The following is a 26,848-nucleotide window of genomic DNA, read 5'->3' as shown; positions in this document are numbered from 1 at the left end:
CCAATGGTGCGGGACAAGTGCTCTCAGTTGCATGGACCCGGTATGGCGGCTGCGGACTGTGACCAGCGCAGCCACAGTCTGTGGGGGAACCATGCTGCTGACCGGAGTGTGTGGGGGGGGGGGGGGGGGGCTTCGCAGGGGCTGACAGGACTGGTGGAGAGGTGGCCCCGGGGCGTGAGGGAGGCACCATCTGGTCGGAGGAACGGTGCTGGGGCCTCGCCGAGTTTCTCGTTGTAAAACTAGACACTTCCTCCGGACATAACCTCAAAATGGGAGAATCCAGCTCCCTATTTATGAGCCTCGCCTGAATCTTTCAAAAGCTGTAACGACGTTACAGTGGGGCAGTAATGTACAAACAGTTAACATGTTCATCTGACGGAGAGCAGAATATCCTAGTGTGCTCAGCTCTAATTACACCTTCCAATCTTGACCTTTCCAAAATAAGGCTGCAAAAAAATGTAATTTGACATAAAATGTGTTTACTTTATCCAGCATTGACTCTCTCTAGCAGGCATATAACACATACACCCAATCTTATGATTACTGTTACTGTATCTAATTCATAAAATATAAGCTGAACATTGAATATTCAAATCTCCTCTTTAAAAACAAACAGCAGTTTTTCACATTATTTTAACAATCGACAGTATATTACAGATGTAGCAAACATTTACATACATCACATGGCTGAGCTCAACTAAACCTAACAGTTCTGATTAGATCAAGCTTCCATTAGGTCCCTGTCTAATCTCTCAGTCAGTCAATGGATGACCCCCCGCTTACATTCAGACCTTCATCTTACTCTTCAAACGGGTTTTAACCCAGCAAATGGCCTGCTCTTTACATAAGTGCAAGTTAATCCGCATTTCACCGCAATCATTTTTGTTTTGATCTGCAGTTTCGAAGTCCTACTTGTACACGGCATAGCTCATATTTTCTTTGCTTTCTGGGAAAGAACATCAGCAGTTGCCGCTTACTTCAAGCAGTGAGCTTTTTTGGTTTTGTTCCTGCTGGTGTCAAGGGCACATGTGGTTAGTCCTCTGCAGCTGGGGAAACTCAGACGTCTGTGTGCTGCGAGCTAAACGACGTGAAGCTGCTCCGCTGACCTCTGGTCATCTGAGTGAAGCTGGAGGCCCGGGCCTTCTGTGCTTCCTCCTTGGGTTTCTGCTTCGGCCTGTCCGGCACGAGATAGCTCTCGACCAGGTTAATTTTCTCTTGCTCCTCCTTCAGGAACACATCCACCAGCAGATTTTTCTCCTTTTTCATTCGTACGCTGATGTCCTTGGGAACATCGGATATCAGCCAAACGAGGACCTCACTTAAGACCATCACCAGATTCTGAAATGCAGTGAATGGAACATGGAATGATTACAAGGTTCATATGTGATCATAAAGGAGAGGGAAAGGTTACAAAGAAAATTAGCTTTCATTTGCATAATACTGCTAAGGCGGAACGGTTGCACAGTGGGCAGCACTGTTGCTTCACAGCACCAGGGTTCCGGGTTTGATTCCGGCTTGGGTCACTGTCTGTGCGGAGTCTGCACGTTCTCCCTGTGTCTGCGTGGTTTACTCCGGGTGCTCCGGTTTTCTCCCACAAGTCTCGAAAGGCATGTTGTTAGGTGAATTGGACATTCTGAATTCTCCCTCTGTGTACCCGAACAGCAGCCGGAGTGTGACGACTAGGGGCTTTTCACAGTAACTTCATTGCCGTGTTAATGTAAGCTTACTTCTGACAATAATAAAGATTATTATTATTAATACTGAGGGCGGAATATTATTTCCTGAAGTACTGTGAAAAGTAATCAGGCAGTACAGAAGTTAACCATCCAACCCACCATTTCAGTGCTGGTTCTCAGAACGATCTATCAAATTAGTCTTGCTTCTGTGTTCCTTCCCCTTGGCCCTTTGAACTAGAAAATTATTACGGGCGAGATTTTCCAGCCCTGCCCACCAGTGGGATCTTACCATCCTGTTAAAGGTCACAGCTTGCTGTGGGTTCCCTGGCAGTGGGTAGGACGAGCCACACAAAACACCAGAAGATTCCGCCGGCGGCCATTGCCGAACTGCCTCCGCCGCTAGAAAATGCATCGGGGGGTGGGGCACCCGGAATGTCCCACCTTCAATACTTGAATTGCATTTGCGAAAAGGGGTAACGATTTATAAGATTGTGATTCTCCCTATTCTTTTCCGATCATGCATGTGTTGCATTTCTTTGATGCAATGCAGTATTTTATTATTTTGTCATGTTCAAAATAAATAAATCAGTCACGATAGCCAATTCCTTTTTGAAATTTACCATCGCCTTTGCTTCCACTGGCCTTTCGAACAAACCATTTCACATCAGGATCGCTTGTTGTGTAAATAAAAATCTCCTCATCATCGCCCCGCTGCGTTCTTTCCCCACCAGCTATATCAAATTGGTCTCCTCTGGTTATGGACCTTCCTGGCAGTGAAAACAGTTTTCCTTTGTTTACTTTTATCAAAACACTTCCTGACTCAGCTCACCCAGTTGCTATCTTTAAGGGGAACAATCTGTTTCCCTAATTTCTGCTCATAACCTGAATCCTGAATTCCTGTTAAATTACTTTACATATTCACCAAGGCCTTGGCATCTTCCCAAAAGTATGTCATGCAGTAATAGCCACATTAGTACAGTCCTGCCTCCTTAAAAATAATACATTAACAGTTAATATGCCCATCTTAAGGGATTGTACCCTTAACTGTGCCTTATATCTGCAGCATGTTTGACCAACTGAGACAGGATTTAGAGGGGGATTTCCCATTGTTCTAGGAGATACCCCAGTCCTATTATGCAAGGCACACTCCGGACTCATGCTGACTACATTTGGCGTTCCTGGTCAGATTGATTTTTGTCTGATGACTGGAAGGAATTAATTGGCTTAACGCTGAAGCATGGTGCCTTTAACATTCTAAAATATCCCGGGAGTGTTGGAAAGCCAAACTAGATATGAAGCAACATAAGGAGATTCTAAGTCAGATATTCAAAAACTTGGCCAAAGAGGTAGATTTTAAGGAATGAATTAAAGTAGGAAAGAGAATTTGAGAGGCGGAGGCATTTTCCACCTCTATTGTGCGGCACTATATCAAAATGATTTGCAGGCATGGCTTCCACGAAGTATTGCTTGGCAGGTGGCCTCTGATACACCTGCCCCGCCATCACCTCAGCACTTTAGTGATCCAAACACGATATTTAAAGGCCATCCTGCACACCGCTAGCACAGCCCAGGTTCGGGAAAGCCGCTGGGAAGTTATGGCTGCCAAATTTCGGAAGCATATTGTCTCTTGAGCACCTGATGGACACAATGGAAGCCCACCGAGATGTACTCTACCCACTTTGCTGGTTTAATACCTGTGACCATGGTCACCGTTCCAACATCGGACGGGTTGGTAGTGGTGATCGGCACTAACTTTGTGCAGAAGAGGACAGCCATCCAGTGCAGGAAGAAGATGAATGATCTTCTCTGTTCTGCAAGGGTAAGTCTCTCTTCTCATCACTTTTAACTCTCAAACTCACACACCCATCAAATATCTACAGGGATCTCACTCACTGCCAGCTCAAGGAACACCACCACTCGCTCTCCCACACACATCTTCACCTTCACAGTGGGTCATGTCCTCATTACCTCCCTGGTCCTACTCACCATCCACACATCAGTCATCCTTACTTGCCCTGAAATGCATCCTGCTTACACTCTCTCCACCTGTCTTCATGCAGGACAAGCTGGCACATAACATGAGGTTGTTGAGGGATGCCAGAACTCAAGGCCCTCACGAACTTTGAGGAGAGAGTAATTCAGCTAGCCAGTGCAGTGAGGATGTGGACCATTCTTGGATTGATGGTGAGGTCGGTGGCAGTGAACCAAGTGAGGATCCAGCACTGCAACATCTATCAGACTATCGTGCTGTGAATGGTGTCCCCCTTTCTCAGACCCTTGCCATGCACTAATGACCTTCCCTTGCCTTTGCAGGCACATCTGGGAAGCAGCTGAGCCAAGTCCTTGACTCCACCCCCAGCAGAAGCACAGAAGAATCAATACCATTCACAGACCCCGACATTGAAGAACCATCACAGTATTCATCCACAACCTCCTCCTTCGCAGAGACTCACGCCTCAGTGGGGCCTAGTTCTACAGTAGCCTTGGGGTCACAATCTGGTGAGCACATCACAACGTCTGATCCACAGTAGAACGGAGGCAGGGGCATTTAAGGATGTCAGCACTCTGTATTGAGTATTGCTGGAGGCCAGGAATGTTCTGAGTCTGAGTCAGAAGATGAACCTCTGGGCTCAATTTATTTATTTATTTATTGATTGTTTTTTTTTTTAAATCTGGAGTACCCAATTATTTCTTCTCAATTAAGGGGCAATGTAGTGTGGCTAATCCACCTACCCTGCACATCTTTGGGTTGTGGTGGTGAAACTCACGCAGACATGGGGAGAATGTGCAAACTCCACACGGACAGTGACCCAGGGCCGGGATCAAACCCAGGTCCTCAGCGCCGTAGGCAGTAGTGCTAACCACTGCACCACCATGTTCCCTCATTTGTTCTTTTTAATAAATTTAGAGTACCCAATTCATTTTTTCCAATTAAGAGGCAATTTAGTGTGGCCAATCCGCCTACGCTGCACATCTTTGGGTTGTGGGGGCGAGACCCACGCAAACACAGGAAGAATGTGCACACTCCACACGGACAGTGACCTAGAGCCGGGATCGAACCTTGGACCTCGGTGCCATGAGGTAGCAGTGCTAGCCACTGTGCCACCGTGCTGCTCTCCCGTGTGCCCTCATGAAGGTATGACTTCCTGGCTGCACTTTTGTATGGAGGCTTGAAACATCCTGCAGAGGTTACCTATGGAGTCCTGGAAGGAGCCACTGGCATAAAGATTGAGCGCTGCAGTCACTTTCAGTGACACTGACAGTGAATACCCTCCAAGTCCCTGTGGCACCAAATCCTGTAACAGATGGCAGGTGTGACCAACTGGTTCCTTGGACATGCATAATCTTTGGCAACACTGAGTCTAGTACATCTACAGTTATGTCAAGCGCCATCTGTGAACCCTAGAGGCAGCACGGTGGCACAGTGGTTAGCATTGCTGCCTACGGCGCTGAGGACCCGGGTTCGAATCCCGGCCCTGGGTCACTGTCCGTTTGGAGTTTGCACATTCTCCCCGTGTCTGTGTGGGTTTCGCCCCCACAACCCAAAGATGTGCAGGCTGGGTGAATTGGCCACACTAAATTGCCCCTTAATTGGAAAAAATGATTGGGTACTCTAAATTTATTTTTTTTTAAAAATAAAAACAAAATCTGTGAACCCTAGGCTGAGTGAGGTGCTTCTGAACAATGGCTCACTGGGGCTCATCCTCTGCCACTGGGCACGATTTAATGATAAAAATGTGTCCCTTTTTGGGTGCAAATAGTGGGGTGTTTGCTGGGGCTTGCATGTCGAGAACGACCCCGCTATCAAACAAGACTTTGGGGGTTTTTAGGGGGTCTCTGTGAGAAACGCCCTGCCGAGGCTGAACTTACCTTTGTTTCCTGCGTCAGTACAGGAAGAGACCCCTACCCCCCCCCCCCCCCCCCCCCCTCTCTCAGACTCTGGACCCCCCTACACCCCAACTTAGCGATTAGGGGGTCAATGAGCCCCTCTCAATTCACCCCACCTCATAAGGACAGGGCACCCCCGGGCCAGATCCCCAGTTCGGGCAGCCTGCCTGGGAACCTTGGCACTGTCAGCCTGGCACTCTAGCAGTGCCCACTAGGCTGGCAGTGCCACAGTGTCCTGTTGGCAATAGGGGTGCCAGGGTATCACCCTGAACAGAGGTCGACCACCCGGAAGCCTCCGATTGCCTGGTAGATCCCCCAAGTGCCGTTATGCCTGGTCCACATTTGTGGAAACCAGTGCTACACGGCACCACGGCGAGGTCTCCCATGCACAGGCATTCGATCCTGGGCCTTGGGATACTCCAGCATAGGCATATTTAAGTGAATCTAACTGCACACTTTAATGTGCAAATCTGGATCCCGCCCAGTGAGGGCGCGATCCAGATCACAACGTCCCAAGCATCGCAATTCTTGCGAGATTTAATGGCCTTGTCGCATCACTGAGTCAGAGACGACAAGGCCGTTCGATCGAGCCCAATCTTTCCTCTTGACAGTTCTGCTCCTGCCTTTGGTGATTAAGGTGCAGTGCAAAACCAAAACTGCACGCACTGCTGGTGTTTGATCTTCCTCCCCCACCACCCTTCATTTTTTAAATTTTCTCCAAATCTAGCTCAAAGGTTTCCAGTCTATGGCCACAAGCCCTTGCTTTTCATCCCATGAATGATGCTTTACCTTGTGCATCGCCACTGTCTGCTGCTATCGTGCATTTGCTGTGACTCTACTTGCTTATTTTTTATTGTATACATCTGAATGAGCTGTTTTTAAAGCTGCTCTTTCATCAGAACATAAGAACACAAGAACTAGGAGCAGGAGTAGGCCATCTGGCCCCTTGAGCCTGCTCCACCATTCAATGAGATCATGGCTGATCTTTTGTGGACTCAGCTCCACTTTCCGGCCCGAACACCATAACCCTTAATCCCTTTATTCTTCAAAAAACTATCTATCTTTACCTTAAAAACATTTAATGAAGGAGCCTCAACTGCTTCACTGGGCAAGGAATTACATAGATTCACAACCCTTTGGGTGAAGAAGTTCCTCCTAAACTCAGTCCTAAATCTACTTCCCCTTATTTTGAGGCTATGCCCCCTAGTTCTGCTTTCACCCGCCAGTGGAAACAACCTACCCGCATCTATCCTATCTATTCCCTTCATAATTTTATATGTTTCTATAAGATCCCCCCTCATCCTTCTAAATTCCAACGAGTACAGTCCCAGTCTACTCAACCTCTCCTCGTAATCCAACCCCTTCAATTCAGGGATTAACCTAGTGAATCTCCTCTGCACACCCTCCAGTGCCAGTACGTCCTTTCTCAAGTAAGGAGACCAAAGCTGAACACAGCAAATATAATAATAATCTTTATTAGTGTCACAAGTAGGCTTACATTAACACTGCAATGAAATTACTGTGAAAACACTCCGGCATACTCCGGCGCCTGTTCGGGTACATGGAAGGAGAATTCAGAATGTCCAATTCTCCTAACAAGCACGTCTTTTGGGACTTGTAGGAGTAAACCGGAGCACCCAGAGGAAACCCACGCAGGCGGGGTGAATGTGCAGACTCCACACAGACAGTGACCCAAGCTGGAATCGAACCAGGGTCCCTGGCACTGTGAAACAGCAGTGCTAACGACTGTGCTACTGTGCCACCTATAATGTCTACTCACCAAGGAGGGTCAGGCTGTGAGTCTGCATAATCCCAAGGTTGAGTACAAAAGCATAAAAATATAGATTTGTATTGGTGGAAGTTCACTTTCTAATTTCCAATGATCAGAGTTTGCTAGTTACTTGGGCATCAACATCAACTTCACCTGCCCAGGATCTATCCCAGGGAATATAACAAAGCACATCTACTTGTTTTTCATTTTTCAATTTCCTGACCTCCAACTTTTACTATTCTTGCTGGGATAACTTATTCCTTTCCCTGCTATGTTGCCTTGTTTTTCTATTCCCCACTTGGCCAAGGTTCGCATATCTCCTGGAAATGCACTTTGTAGCAGCAACTTAGCCTGTTGCATGCTTCAAGTGTTGAGGAAGCCCAGATCAGTAACCTGAGTATATAAAACTCCTCCTCCATCTCTAATCTGCCCAGGGAAGCACAGAAGGTTGCATTCACCAATAAAGGCTGCAACATTTTGAATCAAATGAAATAGAAACATTTCGAGAAATTAAAACCAGGTTTGTTATATTTTGAACAACAGAATTCTGAACAAACTCCAGATGCTGGGAGGAAGATTGCGATCCTGGGCAGTTTTCGCAAACCATCTGACATCCCCACCCTGTGTGATAAACAGTCATTAATCAGTGTTGTGCCTCCAGCTGCATGGACAAGTGTAAACGATTGAGATTGAGAGAATATGTGAACAGCACAGAATGCGCGACTGTGCAAGTGCCTGTGTCTGGCTAGAAAAATGTAAACTTTAGAAGCTCATATTGGAAGAACAAGGAAGTAACTTCACCAACTTGTACACTGCACTCGCAATGCTCTGAACCAAAGTATCATCATTCACATACTTACGATTATCTAAACTTCTGGCATAGCACATGAAAGGACATCTTGTGAAATGTTAATACCTATTCTTCCAGGAATGAATAATCACCTTGCACATGCACTCCATCAATCTTCAAATGGTATCAGATGGTCGCCTGCAATTCTTTATAAAATCAACTGTGGCCCCAGATAACCATCAGGAGTAATCAGTAATAATGGAATGTCAAAGTAATTATATGAAATTGGGGAGAGGCTGACTGAAGGAATGAATTTGTTCCTTCAGTCAAGTTGTCTGGGCTCAGTTTTGACGTTCTATTATCCCCCTGACCTATTATTAGTTTCTTACAAATGCAGAATTACAGAAATCTTAGCACAGAAGGGAACCGTTTCATCCACTGTGCTCATGCTATTGTGACTTGTATATTGAAACACTCTCCACAAATCCCCATCCCCTGTTCTTTCGCCACACCATTTGATATTTTTCTTCTTCATCTTTTGAAGCACTAATTCCAGTCTGGCATTCTCGCTAGAAAGCTGCGGAAGTTTGATCAAAGAACTGAGCATTACAATCTTTCAGCTCTCTCTGTGATCCATGCTTTACTGGAGGTCATTGGAATGGATTTGGAGTGGAGTGACTGATCAATGGGCAATTGTAGCAATAATAATAATAAATCCTTTACAGTGATATAATCCAATTTCTGTCTTTTTGCCTTTTTTACAGGTTTTTATGAGATCCTCCCTTATTAGCAACTCAATCTCTCCTCATAAGTCCATCCTGTCATTGCAGAAATCAACCGAGTGAACCTTGTCTGCACTCCCTCTATAGCTTCCCCAGCTACAGAGACTAAAACTACACACACTATTCCAGGTGTGGTCTCACCAAGGCTCTGTATAGTTCCAGCATGACACCCCTGTTCCTATACGCGAGTCTTCTCAGCTCACCCTCCGATAGATTATTGAGTTATTGATAAATTAATTTATTGATGTTTTTAAGTGCTAATTGAATGTATAGCTAAAGAGTAGAATTATTCAAAATGCCATGGCTGTGAAAAGACAGTCATTGTTTTTGATAAGGAATTAATTATTGAACTCTAGTGTCTTGTCCGTAGAAACTTAGACCTTGTTTCAATGAATGTTTCATCTAATGAATAGACTATTGTATTTCAATGCATTTAGCAATAAGAATCTATCAACTAATTAGTTGCAGCGAGGTGTATGACCAGCAGTGGCTTGAGAAACCTATTCTCATGAGACTGCGCATGTAGACACTACATCATTCCTGATAGACGCCAGTAAATCTTGAGTTATGGCCAATGTTTGATTATTAAATCATCCTCTAAGTAACAGACATCTATTTGAACAAATAGGAGGCCTCAGCTGAGAATTAGAAACCAATGAGAGTAAATGAGGGATATTAGACCATTGATAAGGATTCCCTTAATGTAAGACCTCATGGCCAAGGTTGGTCTCCTGAGTTCCTGCCTCTTGAATTCTTGAAGCATCCTATTTATTTCTTTTAAAAGTAATTTTTCTGTACTTTCATGTTTAATTATTTTCTTTGCCATGTATTTGGCCAACTCGTATATTGTTTGATATTTTGTTTCTACGTTTTGATGTGGTTTGTATGCAAGTGTATTAAAGTGAATAATTAGCAACAAAGTTGTATTTTCGACACCTCCAATCAATTGGACAATTGACTCTCATTAGAAGATAAAATAAGAGATCCTATACCCCCCCTTCCAGCTTTATGCCATCTGCAAATTTGGAGATATTATATTTCATTCCTTCGTCTAAACTATTAATATGTATTGTGAATAGCTGGTATCCCAGCACCAATCCCTGCGGTACCCCATTAGTCACTGCCTGCCATTGGAAAAAAAGACCCATTTATTCCTACTCTTTGTTTCTTGTCTGCCAACCAGTTTTCAATCCACCTCAATACCTATCCAAATCCCATGCGCTTTAATGTGACATGCTATCTCTTCTGTGGGACTTTGTCAAAATCTTTACAAAAATCCAAATAAACCTCATCCACTGGCTACCCTTCATTAACTCTACTAATTACATCCTTGAAGAATTCCAGTAGATTTGTCAAGCACAGTCCCTTTCATAAATCCATGCTGACTCTGTCCGATCCTGCCACTGTTTTCCAAGTGCTCTGTTATTAAATCTTTTCTCATGGACTCGAAAATTTTCCCCACTACCGACATCAGGCTTACTGGTCTCTAATTCCCTGTTTTCTCTCTACCTCCCTTTTAAATAGTGGGGTTACATTAGCTGCCATCAAATCTGTAGGAACTGCTCCGGAGTCTATAGAATCTTGGAAGATGACCATCAATGCATCCAATATTTCTCGGGGCACTTCCTTAAGTACTCTGGGATGTAGATTATCAGGCAATGGAGATTTACTGGCCTTCAATACAATCAATTTCCCCAATACCATTTCTCTACGAATACTGATCTCCTTCAGTTCCTCCCTCTTACTAAATCCTGTGTTACCCAACATTTATGGCATGCTATTTGTGTCCTCATTTGTAATGACAGAAGCAAAGTATGTATTTAGTTGGTCAGCCATTTCTTTGTTCCCCATTATGAATTCCCATTTCTGACTGTAAGGGGCCTACATTTGTCTTCACCAATCTTTTTCTCTTCACATACTTACAGAACCTTATACAGTCAGTTTTTATGTTCCTTGCAAGCTTTCTCTCGTACTCTATTTTCCCGTTTTTAATCGATCCCTTGGTCCTCTTTTCCTGAATCCCAAACTGCTCTCAATCCTCATGTCTGTTGGTTTTTTTTTTTTTGGCTAATTTATATGCTTCTTCATTGGATTTAAAACTATCATTAATTTCCTTTGTAAGCCATGGTTTGGCCACATTTCCTATTTTACTTTTGCACCAGGCAGGAATAAACAATTGTTGCAGTTCACTCATTCGCTCCTTGAATATTTGCCTTTAAGTAACATTTTCCAATTCTTCACAGAATCATAGAAATTACAGTGTAGAAGGAGGCCATTAGGCCCAGCAAGTCTTCACTGGCCCTTACAAAGAACACCCTACTCAAGCCCACGTATCTAACCTATCCCCGTAACCCAGTAACCCCCACTTAACCTTTTTGGACACTAAGGGCAATTTAGCATGGCCAATCCGCCTAACCCGCACATCTTTGTACTGTGGGAGGAAACCGGAGCACCCGGAGGAAACCCACGCAGATACGGGGAGAACGTGCAGACTCCGCACAGACAGTGACCCAGCCGGGAATCGAACCTGGGACCCTGGAGCTGTGAAACAACTGATGCTACTGTGCTGCCCACTCGCACCTCATATCATCATAGTTTGCTTTATTTAGATTCAGGACTCTAGTCTTAGAATGAACTACATGACTCTCCAACTTGATGAAAAATTCTATTGTATTATAGTTGCTCATCCCCAAGGGATCACGCACAACTAGACTGCGAATTATTCCTTTCTCATTACACAATACCCAATCTAGGGTGGCCTGTTCTCCAGTTGGTTCCTCAACATATCGATTCAGAAAACCAGCCCTTAAACACTCCAGGAATTCCTCCTCTACAGCATTGTGACTAATTTGATTTGCCCAATCATGGCATGGTGGCTTAGTGGTTTGCACTGCTACCTCACAATGCCAGCGACCCATGTTCAATTCCAACCTTGGGTGACTGTGTGGATTTTTGCCCTGTCTGCGTGTTTTTCCTTCAGGTGCTCTGGTTTCCTCCCACAGTACAAAGATGTGCATGTTAGGAGGATTGGCCATGCTAAATTGACCCTTATTGTTTAAAGATTTGGAGGTTAAGTGGGGTTACAGGGACAAACAGGGCAGTGGGCCTAGGTCGGGTGCTCTTTCAGAGGGTCAGTGCAGATTTGATGGGCCAAATGGCCGCCTTCTGCACTGTAGGCATTCTATGGTTCTTTTCTATGTACTTTATATGCAGGTTAAAATCACCCATGATGATAGATGTTCCTTAATCGTAAGTGTCGCTAATTTCCTGTTTAATGCCAATCCCAACAACACCATTACAGTTTGGGGGTCTATATATAACCCCACTAACATTTTTTGCCTCACGGTGTTTCTTAGCACTACCCATACAGATTGCACATTATCGGAGCTAATATCCTTCCACTAATTTCCTCTTTAATCAGCAATGCAACTCCACCGCCTTTTCCTTTTTGTCTGTCCTCTCTAAATACTGCATACCCTGAATGTTCAATTTCTGGCCCTGGCCACCCTGCAGCCATGTCTCTGTAATCCCAACTATATCATAACCATTTGCATATATTTGGGCGATTAATTCATCCACTTTATTACGATTTACCAGAATGATACCTGGACCTCAAGGGTTGAATAAGAAGAAGAAAATAGACAAAATAGAGTTGTAGCCTCTGGATCTTAGAAGATTAAGGGAAGATCTGATTGAAGTTTTACAGATATTAAGGGGAACTGACAATTTCTCAGTATCTACCCTATTTCCACTGGTTGTGAAGTCTAGGACTAGGTATAGCCTAAAAATTAGTGCCAGTCCATTCAGGATTAAAGTTATGAAACAAAAGGGTGGCACAGTGGTTAGCACTGCTGACTCAGCACACCGAGGACCCGGCTTCGATCCCGGCCCCGGGTCACTGTCCATGTGGAGTTTCCACATTCTCCCCGTGTTTGCGTGGGTCTCACCCCCACAAACCAAAAGATGAGCAGGGTAGGTGGATTGGCCACGCTAACTTGCCCCTTAAATGGAATTTATATTTAATTAACAAAAAAGTTATGAAAAGAAACACTTCGGCACACACGGCCTGCTAAAAGTTTGGAACTCACTTAGACAAATAAAAATTGATGCTAGGTCAATTGCTAATTGTACGTCTGAGATTGATAGACTTTTGTGAACTGAAGGTATTGAGGTATATGAAGCAATGATGGGTATATACTGAATTAGATCGTGTGATCTCATTGAATGACAGAACAGGCTTGCGGGGCTAAATAGCTACCTTTAATTCCGAAGTTTCTAGAAGAAGGAATATATGTAATTTGTGAAGCTGTCACTCTACAATTAGATTTTTAAAATATAATGGAAGCATTCTGACTAATGTGCCCTTTAAGCAACTGCCTGCAACATTGCTCCTGAAATAATAGTCACTTGGGTGTGATTCTTCCCTCTACTGAAAGTGGAACATGACTTAATGAGAAACCAGAGAATGGAACAGCACTGAACCACAACAGAACCAAGCCAAGCAGGGAAACTCACTGCTGCTATCTAGTATCGCTAGCATCTCATCACTATTCACTGACACTGGAGTAGCGTTCCTTAAAATTCTGTAAATCGAAAGCAAATGGAATATGGTCAAGTGTTATTTTTCTCTCACATCAACACTCAAGCTTTTCTGCTTTTCATTTGACTGTTAATGTGGTGAAAGTCCTCATCATTTCTTGTACTGAACATCTAGGAGCAGCTTACTGGCCTAATGGTCAAACTGCTCCTAAGATTGCCAATGCCGCAGTTTTACAAAGCTACTTGAAGAAATGTGCATTGCTGAATGGATAAAACAATACTGAGAGCAGGGCAATTCTTCACCAGGGGGAGAAGCTGAGGTATTCTCGCTTCCCTGTACCAATTTCGAATGGGTTTCACTATCACTCCCTCACTGAAAACAAGGCTTTCCGCAACACTGCGGCATCTGGGCCTGCTGTGGTTCAGTTAAGAGCACTCTCACTTTTACCTCAGAGGGTAGTGGGTGAGTCCCAGCTAATATTACAGTGTAGTACAGAGGTAGCACTGTCAGAGCTACCATCTTTCAGGTGAGACATTAAACCGAGGTTGTCTCTGGTCTCTGAGGAAGCAGAAAAGATACCACAGAACTAATCTGAAGAGCAAGGAGTTACCATGGTGCCCTGGCCAATATTTAGCTTCAGAAACAACATCGCTTAAACAGGTTGTCTGGCTATCATTACTTTACTGTTTGTGGGAGTTTGCTGTGCACAAATTAATTTTAATGATCTGAATGGTGTGCCATTGAATGAAGAATTACCCCTTTAATTATGATCTGCCACAGTATAGATTGCGCCGCTCAAAAGAGTATAAATGGAAACTCAAAGAGAGTATTGATTGTGCGGTTTGCCCACTACTTCTCCTGTGCATCCTGAAAGATGGAAAACATCGCACTTCTGCGTTGTTACATTCAAATCAAAACTAGGTCATAATTATTTACAAGAAACCTGATTACATCGGAAAAAAAATGCTGCAAATAATCAGTAAAACAACTCAACTTACACAATATTTTAAACTATCTTGAAAACAATAAAGGCCCAAGATCCAAGCATCATAAATCTTTCACATATATAAAGTATGTACTTCTGTTTTATGGGCCCTTCCCTTTGCCTTAACATGGGAACTGGCAAAGAAACAAAAGGCTAAACCTCCTAGGATATAATCTGGCTTCCTTTGAAGCAGAAGCAGGTTTCTTTGAAGAATGCCAAAGATCAAGACAGTCTTTAGCCACGAGGCATGCAAACATGTACTTAATCAGTTGTGCCAGTTGGGCATACACATTGAACAGCAGTGGTGTTTGGTGAGTCATTTACTTGGAAACAACATGTTAGAATTTCCTCTTCCCTAATGTCCCTTGTACGAAGACAGAAAGCACAGATAATTAATTCTGTTTCCCCTCAAGAGTTGTAAACAGTATCGGCACAAATTCTGCTGAACCCAAGGTTTTGGTTTGTGCCATGTATTAGATTCTTTTCTTTCCCTCTTCAGATCGAAAAATGTTGAGAGCCGATAATGAACTGGTGATGTCAAGGGTCAGCTGGGATCTTGGTGGACAATATTACCTACAACCTATGGCCTGAATTTTCATGGGGACAGAGAGCTTCTCCATTGTGCCACAATGGTGCCGGAGGCCCAATGCTGGAAGTCCTGCCCTCCTCCCCCCCTACCCAAAACCTCCTCCATCTTCCCCAGCCACCCAAAATCAGCACACCATTTTCACATTGGGCAGAGAAATAGGGGTGGGTTGTAGTTTGCAAATGCATGGAGGCAGTGCACATGTAAAAGTGCAAATACATTCAGTCAGATGTGACTTTTGTCACCCAGGTTTTTAGATGTTTTACACTTCTCAGGAGTAAGTCTAAACTTACCAGAGTTCATGGGAGAGGTAGGGTTGGATTCAGGGACCCCTTTGAGAGAGGTCATGTGCTCTTGGGATTGTCAAAAGTAGGCATAAAAAATTGGAAACAAAACAGTGGACAAACTCATTGCAATGGTCAAACTGTCAATGCATTTAAATCTCACTGGAATGTCAAGGCATTTAAATTTCCCCCAAGCAATTAATGCTTGCTCGTTCATGCTATCTGTTGACATAACACGAGTGGCACAGTGATTAGCACTACTGCCTCACAGCACCAGGGAGCTGGGTTTGATTCCGGCCTTGAGTGCCTGCGTGTGGAATTTGCATGCTCTCCCTGAGTCTGTGTGGGTTTACTCTGAGTGTTCCTCTCACAGTCCAAAGATGCGGAGGATATGGGGTTATAGGGATAGGACGGGGGAGTGGTCCTAGATAAAGTGCTTTTTTGGAGGGTTGGTGCAGACTTGATGGACCGAATGGCCTCCTTCTGCACTGAAGGGATTCTATGGAAAGCCTGAGGATCATCATTGAAGGATAAGTGCTATGTGACTGATTCCACGTCATATTGTCAAACAGGCTGTCTCCAGTTTGAGTGATAGATCACATGGTTATCAAGTTTTTGATGTGGGGCTGAAAATACAAATGCTTGTTTTATAAACAATTAAGTACTTGAATGAAATGTTTGCTTTTAAGGGATTAAGTAGTTGAAGGAATTCAAATGCAGTGAATGGTTTTCATCAATGGGAGTGTTTTTTGTAAGTAGTCTTTTACTTAATTTCATTTTATTCTAGCATGGCTCCTGAGGTCCATAGAGGGTGGATGCTGGTTGAACTGGCATTGAGCAGTTAGGGCAAAGGGTGAGGTGCATAGTTGGCATAAGGGCTAGTAAGAGCCATTCGGTGGGTGCAGGGCCATGTCCTTTGAAATGTTTAGCATTCATTCAAGTTCACAGTGCAGTACCTTTAACTAGCCTTTAATTGACAACTTAATAGTTTAAACACAGCAGGCGGGAGGTTTATTTATCTTTCCCTTCATGCTTGAATGCATCTGAAGTGCCATCCATTGATCCTAACCACAAGGTTAGAACAGAGGAAGTGAAAGCACCAATCAGGGACCCTTTGGAAATGGATGCATTGAGAAAGGTGGGGACAAAAAATGAGGGTCAGGAATGAGTGAATAACATTCACTATCAAATGGTGTACTGGTTGTAATGCAAAGGAAATATATCTGACACTATGCAAAGAAGGATCCTTTCACATTCATTGAAAAAAATAATATTGTTCATTTTACACAATATTAATCCACAGTTTGCATTACTTTATTAAAAATAGCTGAATGCTCAAGGAAATCATCAAAAGGCAGCATTGCTGGAATTGTGTGGAATAAATGTCACCTACACCTAATAATAATCTTTATTATTGTCACAAGTAGGCTTACATTAATACTGCAATGAAGTTACTGTGAAAATCCCCTAGTCACCACAGGCTGGCACCTGTTCGGGTTCACAGAGGGAGAATCTGGAATGTCCACTTCACCTAACAGCACATCCTTCGCGACTTGTGGGAGAAAACTGGAGCACCCGGAGGAAACCCACAGAAACACAGGGGGAACATGCAGACTCCGCACAGACATTGCCCCAAGCGGGAATTGAACCTGGGACTCTGGTGCTGTGAAGCAACAGTGCTAACCACAGTGCTACCGTGCCTCCCATCTGTTAATATCGCAGTGGCAGTCTATATTGGATGAATATATTGGAGTTAGTCTCAGTAATGGTGCCATGAAGCTAATAATGATTGTTGTAGAAACCCACCTCATTCACTAATGGGTGGAATTTTCCCTAAAAATATGCAGAACATCACAGGGAGAAGGAGAAGTCCCAATGGGGACTTTCTCTGCGGTACCATTTGGCTGATTGAAAATAAAAACTGCAATGGACAGGTCCCACAATGTCAGGTTAGCAGAGTGGGCTCTGATTGAACCATCCTGCCAACAGCAACTTAGCATTTTAAAGATCAGGTCGCCCAGTTCCAAAGAATTAAAATAGAATACGACCCCCTAACCGCACCACCCCCATTCGGAAGGTAAAATGGTGGCAACACTTTACAGCACTAGATGTAGAGAAGTAGTCCAATGACCCACAATAATGGTTAAAAATTCAGTGTTCTAAGTGATGTTCCAGATCTTTTACAGTCGGCTATTGCTCAATACTTTTATATTGATGCTCAGTTTCCACTGGAGATCCAAGGCTTTCAAACATTTCTGTGCCCTTTTTGGATGCCCTACTGCCTCTTGAAGGGATAATAAGAAGATGAAGGTGTACCTTCATTGTGTCCTGGGCATAATGGAGAAATGCAGAGTTGGTCTCCTTCGGATTATAGCATGCTGTTAGCAGTGGAAAATTGGACTTCTGTTACAATCACACACAGTTAGTTAAGTGTTGATCGTGCTGATTGGCGCTTTCCTTAATCCATTCCATCTCTCTTTCTCTTTCCAAAATGATCTGCTCTTTAGCTACACCATTCGGTTTTAATAATAATGATTGTTGTAGAAACCCACCTCATTCACTAATGGGTGGAATTTTCCCTAAAAATATGGAGAACATCACAGGGAGAAGGAGAAGTCCCAATGGGAACTTTCTCTGCTGTATCATTTGGCTGATTGAAAATAAAAACTGCAATGGACAGGTCCCACAATGTCAGGTTAGCAGAGTGGGCTCTGATTGAACCATCCTGCCAACAGCAACTTAGCATTTTAAAGATCAGGTCGCCCTGCTCCAAAGAATTAAAATAGAATACAACCCCCTAACCCCCCCCCCCCCCCCCCCCCACCGGCCTTGCAATAACCCCCAGACAACACACCTCCCCCAACTTCCCAGGCACTGCTGTGTTTTAACTTCACAATCTTCCACCACTCACCAGAATTGTATTTTGACCTTCAATTAAGCAGTATGTTTAATCCAAGGTCCAATTCATTAAGAACCTGATCCTGTCAAAGTATATTTTAAATTCAACTCCATTGAACTCTTCACCGATATTGCTCCACTTACCAAATTGCACCATTAGTTCCCAATGCCCTGTACTCACCTGGAAGATAATGACAAACGTCAGGCGTGCAGCCAGAATAGCCCAATACTGCTTGGAGTAATCATAGGCATGATCAGACCATGGTGGTTCCCTGTAATCCTTGTACCTTTGATGATTTGGTGGGGAGTGGAGGTGGAAAAGGGTAATTGGAGGAAAAGAATTGGAAGATCGTTCAGGTGTGCTAAATAGCAAAGAAGAAATCTTTCCAAATCACATCAGCTTTCAGAAAAATGCTTCTTAAAGTTACACCAAATATGAGACTGTTTGATGGAGTAAAGCTCTACAGCTGTAAATAATCGGATTGCAGAGAAAACCACAAATGATGTTCAGTAAGATCAGATGATGTACCACAAGTGCTCTTATTTCCAACTGAGCAAGCTGATGTTTCTCTGGACCCAGGTTTTGTTTCAAATCACTCTGTGTTTTAGTAAGGGAGCTGTTATTATCAACTTGAATCATGGATTGCAACAAAATAATTTGGCCAAAGCAATACTTCTATAGCCCCGTTGCACCTAAAATATTGCACAGAAGCATTGCTTCTGCCAGCTCAAGTGGGGACCCGGTCTTTCTGCACCAGAAAGAAAAACAGGAATATAGTTGCTTGAAATTAACAGTCTAAATATCCTTTATCACAGATAGATGACAGTAATCACGCTGAAGCAATAGCTGGACATACAATTACCTGCAGACTTTAATATTGTTGAAATGCGATGATTGGGGATGTGTACCCTCTAGAAATTCACTGATATTGAAGTATGACAATGTATGATTCATAAACCCATGCATGCTTCCATCATCACTGTACATGTATTGGTAAACAAGGCGTGGGATGAAGTCTGACGTAATGGCGATTACAAATGCCTGGGTGGCACACAAAGACGTATTAACATTGAAAATGCAGAGGCTTGAAATCAATTCTACTGTTAAAATACATTGGGTTAATGATTTTGCTAAATGATGGACAGAGGAAGGCCATGCAAACATAATGAAGAGATTGTTCACTAATGTCACAAGAGGTGTGAATATCACCAGCTTTGCAATTCTTTCTGCTATTAGGCATAAAAACCTGCGCAATGCATAAATCATTTTAAGTTGATCCTTATGCTGCAGATCCAAGTCACAACAATTAGTTACATAATCTACATTCCAACAGTACATGTTTGATATTACACAGCTTTTGAAATGTTGTCCTGGGAATTACAAACTCTTCCTCTAATTGTTAGTGGGGCATCTGGTTTCCTGTGAAACTAGTTCAATGGCCTAGAATTATGATATGGAAATGCTGGGGACCTTGAAAAGTCTTATGCAGAGACTGACTGCCTGAAAAACCTGGGATTCATGCCATCGCTCAGCTTCAAATAAGCTTCTTCTGTCTTGAAATATCAGTGCCACAATCTGAGGCAAAAAGGTGTATCCTCTCAATTGACTCATGTGGTTGACCTGGCATTAAAGGAAGACCTCCCAAAGTACAAGCTGCCATGGGATTTCTCAACCATCTGCGAGAGGAACCAAATGTGCTTCGCTTCTCAACAGGAACGTTTACAAGAAGCTCTGCCAAATTGTTGATAGTATGTTCTAAATTTGAAAATTTCCTTACAGCATGGCTTAACCCAACTAACAAACGAAGAATTGCCTCAACACTTCAGGGGCAAAGGCAGCTCTTGGTAACTACTTTAGATTAGTAAAGCCCACTTTTCAATTTCACTGGGGGTATTTTTGGAGTTTGATAACCTCAGTTATGAAAGACCACAGGTGTGAATTATCCGTCCATCGGGCACATGCATTGGGCGGGCCCAGAAGAGGGCCTTAAACGTACTTTTGGCAGTGGCGGCTCCGGAGAGTGATTTCACACTGGCTGGTCAATTAACGGGCAGCCAGCATGAAACACATGCTGGGAAAGGCTCTGAGCAGCTGGGGAAGGCACCAAGAAAAGGGAGATTGCAGGCTGGTGCTTGCAATGTGCTCCTTCAGCTTGACAGCCGCTACAGAGTGAACAGTGTCCAGGCAACACATTCAAAGACAAACCTCAGTCTGCAGATATCTTTTAAAATTTTACTTAAGCCCTGACATTTTATCTTTCACGGATCAAGGTTTCAGGTAAAATATAAAAGCCGCCTACTCGCCAGCCATAAAAGCAGATGGGCCACATAAAATCCTTTCAATTGGCCCCTTAATGGGCTAAATTGTCTGCTTGATTGTCGCTGGGCACGTCCCACTCCTGTACGTGCCCGATGACTAAAGTATTGCACGAGTGCGTGTTGACGTTGGGACATGCACATACGTCCTGTCCAATTTCACGCACTTTCGAGTGAGGCGAGCGCCCACTAGAGGAACATAAAAGTCTAACCATGAGGAAGTAATGCCAAAGCTGTAGAACTCTCAGCAGGTTAAACATGTGTTAAATTTAATAAAACATAACCTAAGAGAAAATTGAAGAAAACATCCCATTTTAATTATTGCTGCAATAAATGGCTCAAACCTGTAAACGTGATAAGTTAAAGCTGCTATGCAAGTGAATACTAAAAGCAAAAGAAAATCAGTTTCCCATCACAGAATAGAAAAAAAGCAATAAATAATCTGATTTTCTTTTCCAAATGATCAAAACATAAGTAAATATTTGGGCGGGAGTGGGCAGGCCTACCAGTGTCTAACTCCCAGTGTCAGGAAAACGGACACTAATATAGTGGGACGAGAGGAAGATGGGTCCAACATGGGAATCCTGAATCCACTAGAATTTAATGATGGCACAGGGATTTAACAGAACTCACACAGACCTCCCATGGCTCCTGAATGCCAAATTTGTTTGTGACTTTGTAGTTGGAGGTGGGGGTTGAGGGGGTGGTTCCTTCTTGACAAGCACTCAGTGTCTGATCACGGGATTTGATATCGAGAAGAGGGCACCACTGAAAACCACGCTCCTACCCCTGCATCTGACCCTGCCCTCCCCCCCAACTCCCCCTTCTCTCAACAGTGACCCCTGTCCTGTCCACACTCACCTATTTCCATGAATTTAGCTCTAACCCCTGCCAAAGGCTTCAGTAAATGACCAGAAGCAACCACCTCTCCCATTGGCACTGCCAGCAATGGAGAGCTGTGGGCTTCTGATTGGCCAGCAGCTCTTGGAGGGTGGCATTTCCACTTTACAGAAGCCTTGATTACGTGGAAGGACCTGTGCTGGCTAAGTGCCTGATTGGATTTAAATTGAGACAGGGCTCCTGGTCAGAAGTTACGCGGGGCTCTCGCTGATTCTCTAACTAGTGAAAGGGGGATTCTGATAGCAGTAACTAAATTCTGCTCTTTGTGTCACTTCAGTTATGACTCAACCCTGCATATTATCGAGATATTGTACATTTAGAGAAGATAACAGAAAGCTTATGCACTTACATTGATGATTACTGAGAATTTCCCCATTCCACTGAGAATGTTGCACCAAATTCCTAATGGACAAAGAAGACACACTTAAGGTGCAAGTCATTTGATGCAAATCAACTCCAAGTACGCCAATCGGAATGAATTGCTGGTGTATATTTTCAGGTTGCTGACATACCTATGTCCTTTGCACGTACTGCATCCGGTCTTCTGAGTTCAGCAACAAATTTTTTTGCATCCAGCCGTATCTCAATGATGTTGTTCAGAAAAGCAAACAAAGGAGCCAATGGAAAGGATGCAACAAAGAGTGTCACAAAGCCGAACTGGACAACTGAGGGGGAAAAGAGCATTCATTAAAACATGCCATCAGGAACAAACGGCACAGTTCTCCATGTAATACAAGTAGTTCTGTCCGTAGTTCAACCGCAAGTGATTTGACAGGGAATAATAGGCACCTGAGAATGAACAAAACAATTTAATTGAAGGCACAGACCACATTACAAACCACAAAACCAAGACTTAAATCATTTGTTACTTTCACAAGACCCTATGAGGGAATCTGGTGGGCTAACTCTACCATCCCACTCTCTCGACAGTGAGCCACACTTGAAAGGAGGACAAATCAGAGAATTGTAACCACAATGCTGTAACTCCTATCCGTGTTCAATTTAACCACAGCTTTCCCAACTGGGAGTGTGTCAGAAAGACTGTTGGTTCATCAAAGCATGTCACTCACTCACAATGCCTGGAGCTTCAGGGTTAGACACTTCTTAACCCCACCCTCACAACCTTGTAATAACCTGAGTGGGTGAAAAAGTAGGAACATAATCAAGGAGAATAAAGGTTTTTTTTAAAAACTCTGAAAATGTTCTCTTTTAGGTGATTGGAAACACTTCAGGGATCATATTGATCATTGCAGAGTTAACCATTGATGGCCCCAAATAAATGCAAGTTGCTGTTAATTTTTCATGGTCTGAAACTAATTGGATATTTTTTACTCAGTCTCTGAGTCATTTGCTTTTAGTACTAATTACTGCTCTCAACACAGACAGTGACGAAACTCTGAATCATTTACATTGATAGACAAGTGGTTGTGATGGGATGGTCACAAGCCTGTCAGATACATAACCACCAATAGCTGATGGGCTATTTCAATTGACATCACACACACTATTAGACACAAATATGAGTTGGAAGTTGAATCACATGATAATCCACAGAACCTCTGAAAAAAGGCTTTAGTCTGGCAATATTGGTATGTGGCAATGTTCCTACAGGTTTGAAGCACATACACATTGGTGAAAGTAGTTCAAGTGCTGTTGACGCATGTTGGAATATCTAATTATGATGGAACAGAATGGTGAGCTATGCTTCATCAAATGCTCAGTTGAGTTCCTGACCTAAGCTGCACTCGTGTGGTGAGTTCCAGAGCGCAGTCATGTGTATCTTCGTGGATGGAATAAGGGAAGGTACATATAAAAAGTTAAGTATGTTTGTAATGCTGTGATTGATCATTGGCTTAAAATCCAGACATTGGTTGAGCCTTTTAAAAAGTTTTGTCTACTTCAAGGGTACCATTGACTGAACACCTAGGGTGGTGTTCTCCGACCCCACGCTGGGTCAGAGAATCCCCGGGGGCAGCGTAAATCCTGCCCCGCCGCTCCGACGCCAGCTGCCGCATTCTCTGGCACAGTTTTCGGATGGGGTGGGATCATGCCACGCCGGTCGGGGGCCGTTGGCAGGGGACCACCCCCCTCCCCAGCAATTCTCCAGGCCCCAATGGGCCGAGCGGCCGCCGGTTTCTGGCCAGTCCCGCCGGCGTGGATTGGACATGGTCCCACACGGTAGGACCTGGCTGGTAGGCCGGCTGGTGTAGTCGTCGGGGGTGGGGGGTGGGGGATCAGGCCCCATGGGGGCCCCCCAGGGTGGCCTGGCCCACGATCAGGGCCCACCGATCTGGGGGCGGGATTGTGCCATGGGGGCACTCCTTCCTTCCGTGCCGGCCTCTGTAGGGCTCCACCATGGCTGGTGTGGAGAAGACACCACCCTGCGCATGCGCTAGAATACGCTGCCCGTCTGCGCATGCACGGAACCACGTAGGCGGTTCTGCGCATGCGCTAACTCACCCTGGTCCTTCGGTGCTGGTTGGCACGGCACCAACCCTTCTGCCACCGGCCTAGCCCCCGGAAGTGCAGAGGATTCCACAACTTCCAGTCGGCCCGACGCCGGAGTAGTTCGCGCTGCTTTTTATGCCGGCGTCATTCCATCGCGGGGATTCGGGAGAATCCCGCCTCAGTTGTGCAATGGAATCTCACGATGTATGCTTACCTGGGTTCCAAACCCCATTAATGGATTTAAGCTCAGCAAGGGTTATATACACAGCTGGGAAGGGGACTGTGATCATTGTTTAATTGACAATTACATGATAAGTTCGAAGACATTTTTGAGTGGCTGTTTGTTTACTTTGACAGACTTAGGAGCATTTCAGAGAAGTGGATTTTTTTTTAAATTGAGTTTGAATCGCTGTGTGCTTGATTGGAAGGTTTGTGACCTCCAAATGGAAGCAAACCTTTTCAAGTACAGGTTGAAAAGATCATTGTTTATTTATTTCATTACTATTTCAAAGACTTCCCAGCATTACTACAGGGCTCTTGAGTTCTGTCCATTGGAAAACTGGGTGAATCCATGGAAAGGATGCACAGCGAGCATGGAGGAGGCATGGTAGATATGAGTGAGTATGGAAGGGGCATGGAAAGTATGGAGGGGCATGGGGATGTTGTTAGGGTGAGAGAAGGGATAACGTATGAGAGCTATGGGATCTAACAGTTATCCCCAGAACTGGGTCCATGACCCAGTCAACGGAGTTGGGCCTTCTAACTTGCCAGTGTTAGCAGCCAACTTCTTCTGTTCCTACCTTGGGCCTGCTTCAGACACAGCAGTTCTGACTCCAGTCCACCACGAGGGGAATGTACTATAAGTTCATCAAAACTCAGGAAAACAACTTTGGGAAATGGGCAAACATGCTGGGTGGGATTCTCCCCTACCCGGCGGGCAGGGCGTACCAGTGCCAAGGAGTGACGTGAACGACTCTGACATCGGGCCGCCCGGAAGGTGCAGAATCCTCCGCACCTTCAGGGGCTGGGCTGACGTCGGCGGGGATGGTGCCGCACTAACTGGTGCCGAAGGGCCTCCACCGGCCGACGCGAGCTGGCGCTTGCGCGGGAGCACCAGCATCTGCTGGCGCCAGCCCAGCGCATGTGCAGGGGGGGTCCTTCTCTGCGCCAGCCATGGCGGAGGTTGACAGCATCCGGCGCGGAGGGAAAGAGTGCCCCCACAGCACAGGCCCGCCCGCGGATTGGTGGGTCACGGGCCAGGCCGCGGTGGGGGCACCCCCCCGGGGCCAGATCCCCCCGCGCCCCCCCCCCCCCCCGAGGACTCTGCAGGCCGCCCGTAGAGGCAGGTCCCGCCAGTATGGACCTGGTTTGATTTACGCCGGCGGGACCGTCCGAAAACGGGCGGCTGCTCGGCCCATCGTGGGCTGAAGAATCGTCGGGAGGGGGCCATTGCCAGCAGCTGCCGACTGGCACGGCGCGATCCCCCCCACACACACCACCCCCCCCCACACACACCACCCCCCCCCCCCCACCCCCCCCCCCCCCCCCGGCGTTTCTCGGACCCGACGAGGGGGGGGTCGAAGAATTCCGCCCGTTATTCCCTAGTCTTGCAAATCCAAACCCAAATGCATTGATAGACTTAAAATTAATCCCAGATAAATAAATCATAAGAGAAATAATGTTCCCAAAGCCTCAGCCTTTCCATGTAAACTTACAAAGGAGAAAAAGTAGGCCATCCAGTTCTTTGAGCCTACTCCGCCATTTAATAAGATCATGGCTGACCTGATTGTAACCTGCCTATCCCTGATAACCTTTCACTCCGTTGCTTTTCAAAACAGACCGCAATCTGTCAGGATAGGTAACAACACACAGAGAAAGGAAGGAGAGGCAGGAGAGGGAGAGACTGGTGGGGGAACTTATAGAAGTGGACAGGAGATATGCGGAGACACCAGAGGAGGGGCTGTTGAGGGAGCGGCGCAGTTTACAGGCCCAGTTTGACCTACTGACCACTAGGAAGGCGGAGACGCAATGGAGAAGGGCACAGGGTGCGGTCTATGAGTACGGGGAAAAGGCGAGCAGGATACTAGCACACCAGCTGCGCAAGCGAGATGCAGCCAGAGAGATTGGGGGAGTGAGAGAGAAGGGAGGGAACGTAGTGCAGAAGGGGCAAGAGGTGAACGGGGTCTTCAGGGATTTCTACAGGGAATTGTACCGGTCTGAGCCGCCCAGGAGGAGGGGGGGAATGGAGAACTTCCTCGATAGATTGAGGTTCCCAAAGGTCCAGGAGGAACGGGTGGAGGGGCTGGGGGCGCCGATAGAGCTGCAGGAACTAGTTAAAGGGATAGGCCAGATGCAGGCGGGGAAGGCGCCGGGGCCGGATGGGTTCCCGGTGGAATTTTATAAGAAGTATGTGGACTTGGTGGGTCCAGTGCTGGTGCGAGCCTTCAATGAGGCGCGAGAGGGGGGGGCTCTGCCCCCGACAATGTCACAGGCCCTGATCTCCTTGATCCTGAAGCGGGACAAAGACCCTGTACAGTGCGGGTCCTATAGGCCTATCTCCCTCTTGAATGTAGATGCCAAACTGTTGGCAAAGGTCCTGGCAACCAGAATAGAGGATTGTGTGCCAGGGGTAATCCATGAGGACCAGACGGGTTTCGTAAAGGGACGACAACTTAATACAAATGTCCGGAGGCTGTTGAATGTAATTATGATGCCAGCAGTGGAGGGGGAGGCTGAGATAGTGGTAGCACTGGATGCGGAGAAGGCATTCGATAGGGTGGAGTGGGAATACCTGTGGGAGACGCTGGAACGGTTTGGGTTTGGGGAGGGATTTATCAAGTGGGTGAAGCTGCTGTATTCGGCCCCGATGGCGAGTGTGGTTACAAACGGGAGGAGGTCGGAGTATTTTGGGCTCCATCGAGGTACCAGGCAGGGATGCCCCCTATCCCCCTTACTATTTGCATTAGCGATCGAACCGTTGGCGA

General features: G+C 45.3%; 1 protein-coding gene across 4 annotated transcripts in view; it reads right to left on the bottom strand.

The window, feature by feature from the left end:
* Positions 1-459: 459 nt before the first annotated feature.
* LOC119973322 (anoctamin-2-like) overlaps positions 460-26,848 on the bottom strand; it is a 168,881-nt gene continuing 142,492 nt past the window's right edge. For all 4 annotated transcript variants that reach the window (XM_038811193.1, XM_038811194.1, XM_038811192.1 and 1 more), the window contains 5 exons: positions 21,929-22,081; positions 21,766-21,818; positions 19,064-19,242; positions 18,382-18,487; positions 460-1,338 (listed from right to left, as the gene is read on the bottom strand). In XM_038811193.1, the coding sequence (XP_038667121.1) occupies positions 1,057-1,338; positions 18,382-18,487; positions 19,064-19,242; positions 21,766-21,818; positions 21,929-22,081 (773 nt within the window). In that variant the 3' untranslated portion in view covers positions 460-1,056. The remainder of the gene's footprint in view (positions 1,339-18,381; positions 18,488-19,063; positions 19,243-21,765; positions 21,819-21,928; positions 22,082-26,848) is intronic.

This window comes from Scyliorhinus canicula, chromosome 11 (genome assembly GCF_902713615.1).
Source record: "Scyliorhinus canicula chromosome 11, sScyCan1.1, whole genome shotgun sequence".
In the NCBI taxonomy this organism is placed as follows: domain Eukaryota; kingdom Metazoa; phylum Chordata; class Chondrichthyes; order Carcharhiniformes; family Scyliorhinidae; genus Scyliorhinus; species Scyliorhinus canicula.
Note: the sequence above shows the minus strand (reverse complement) of the source record. Positions and strands in the feature narration are given on the sequence as shown.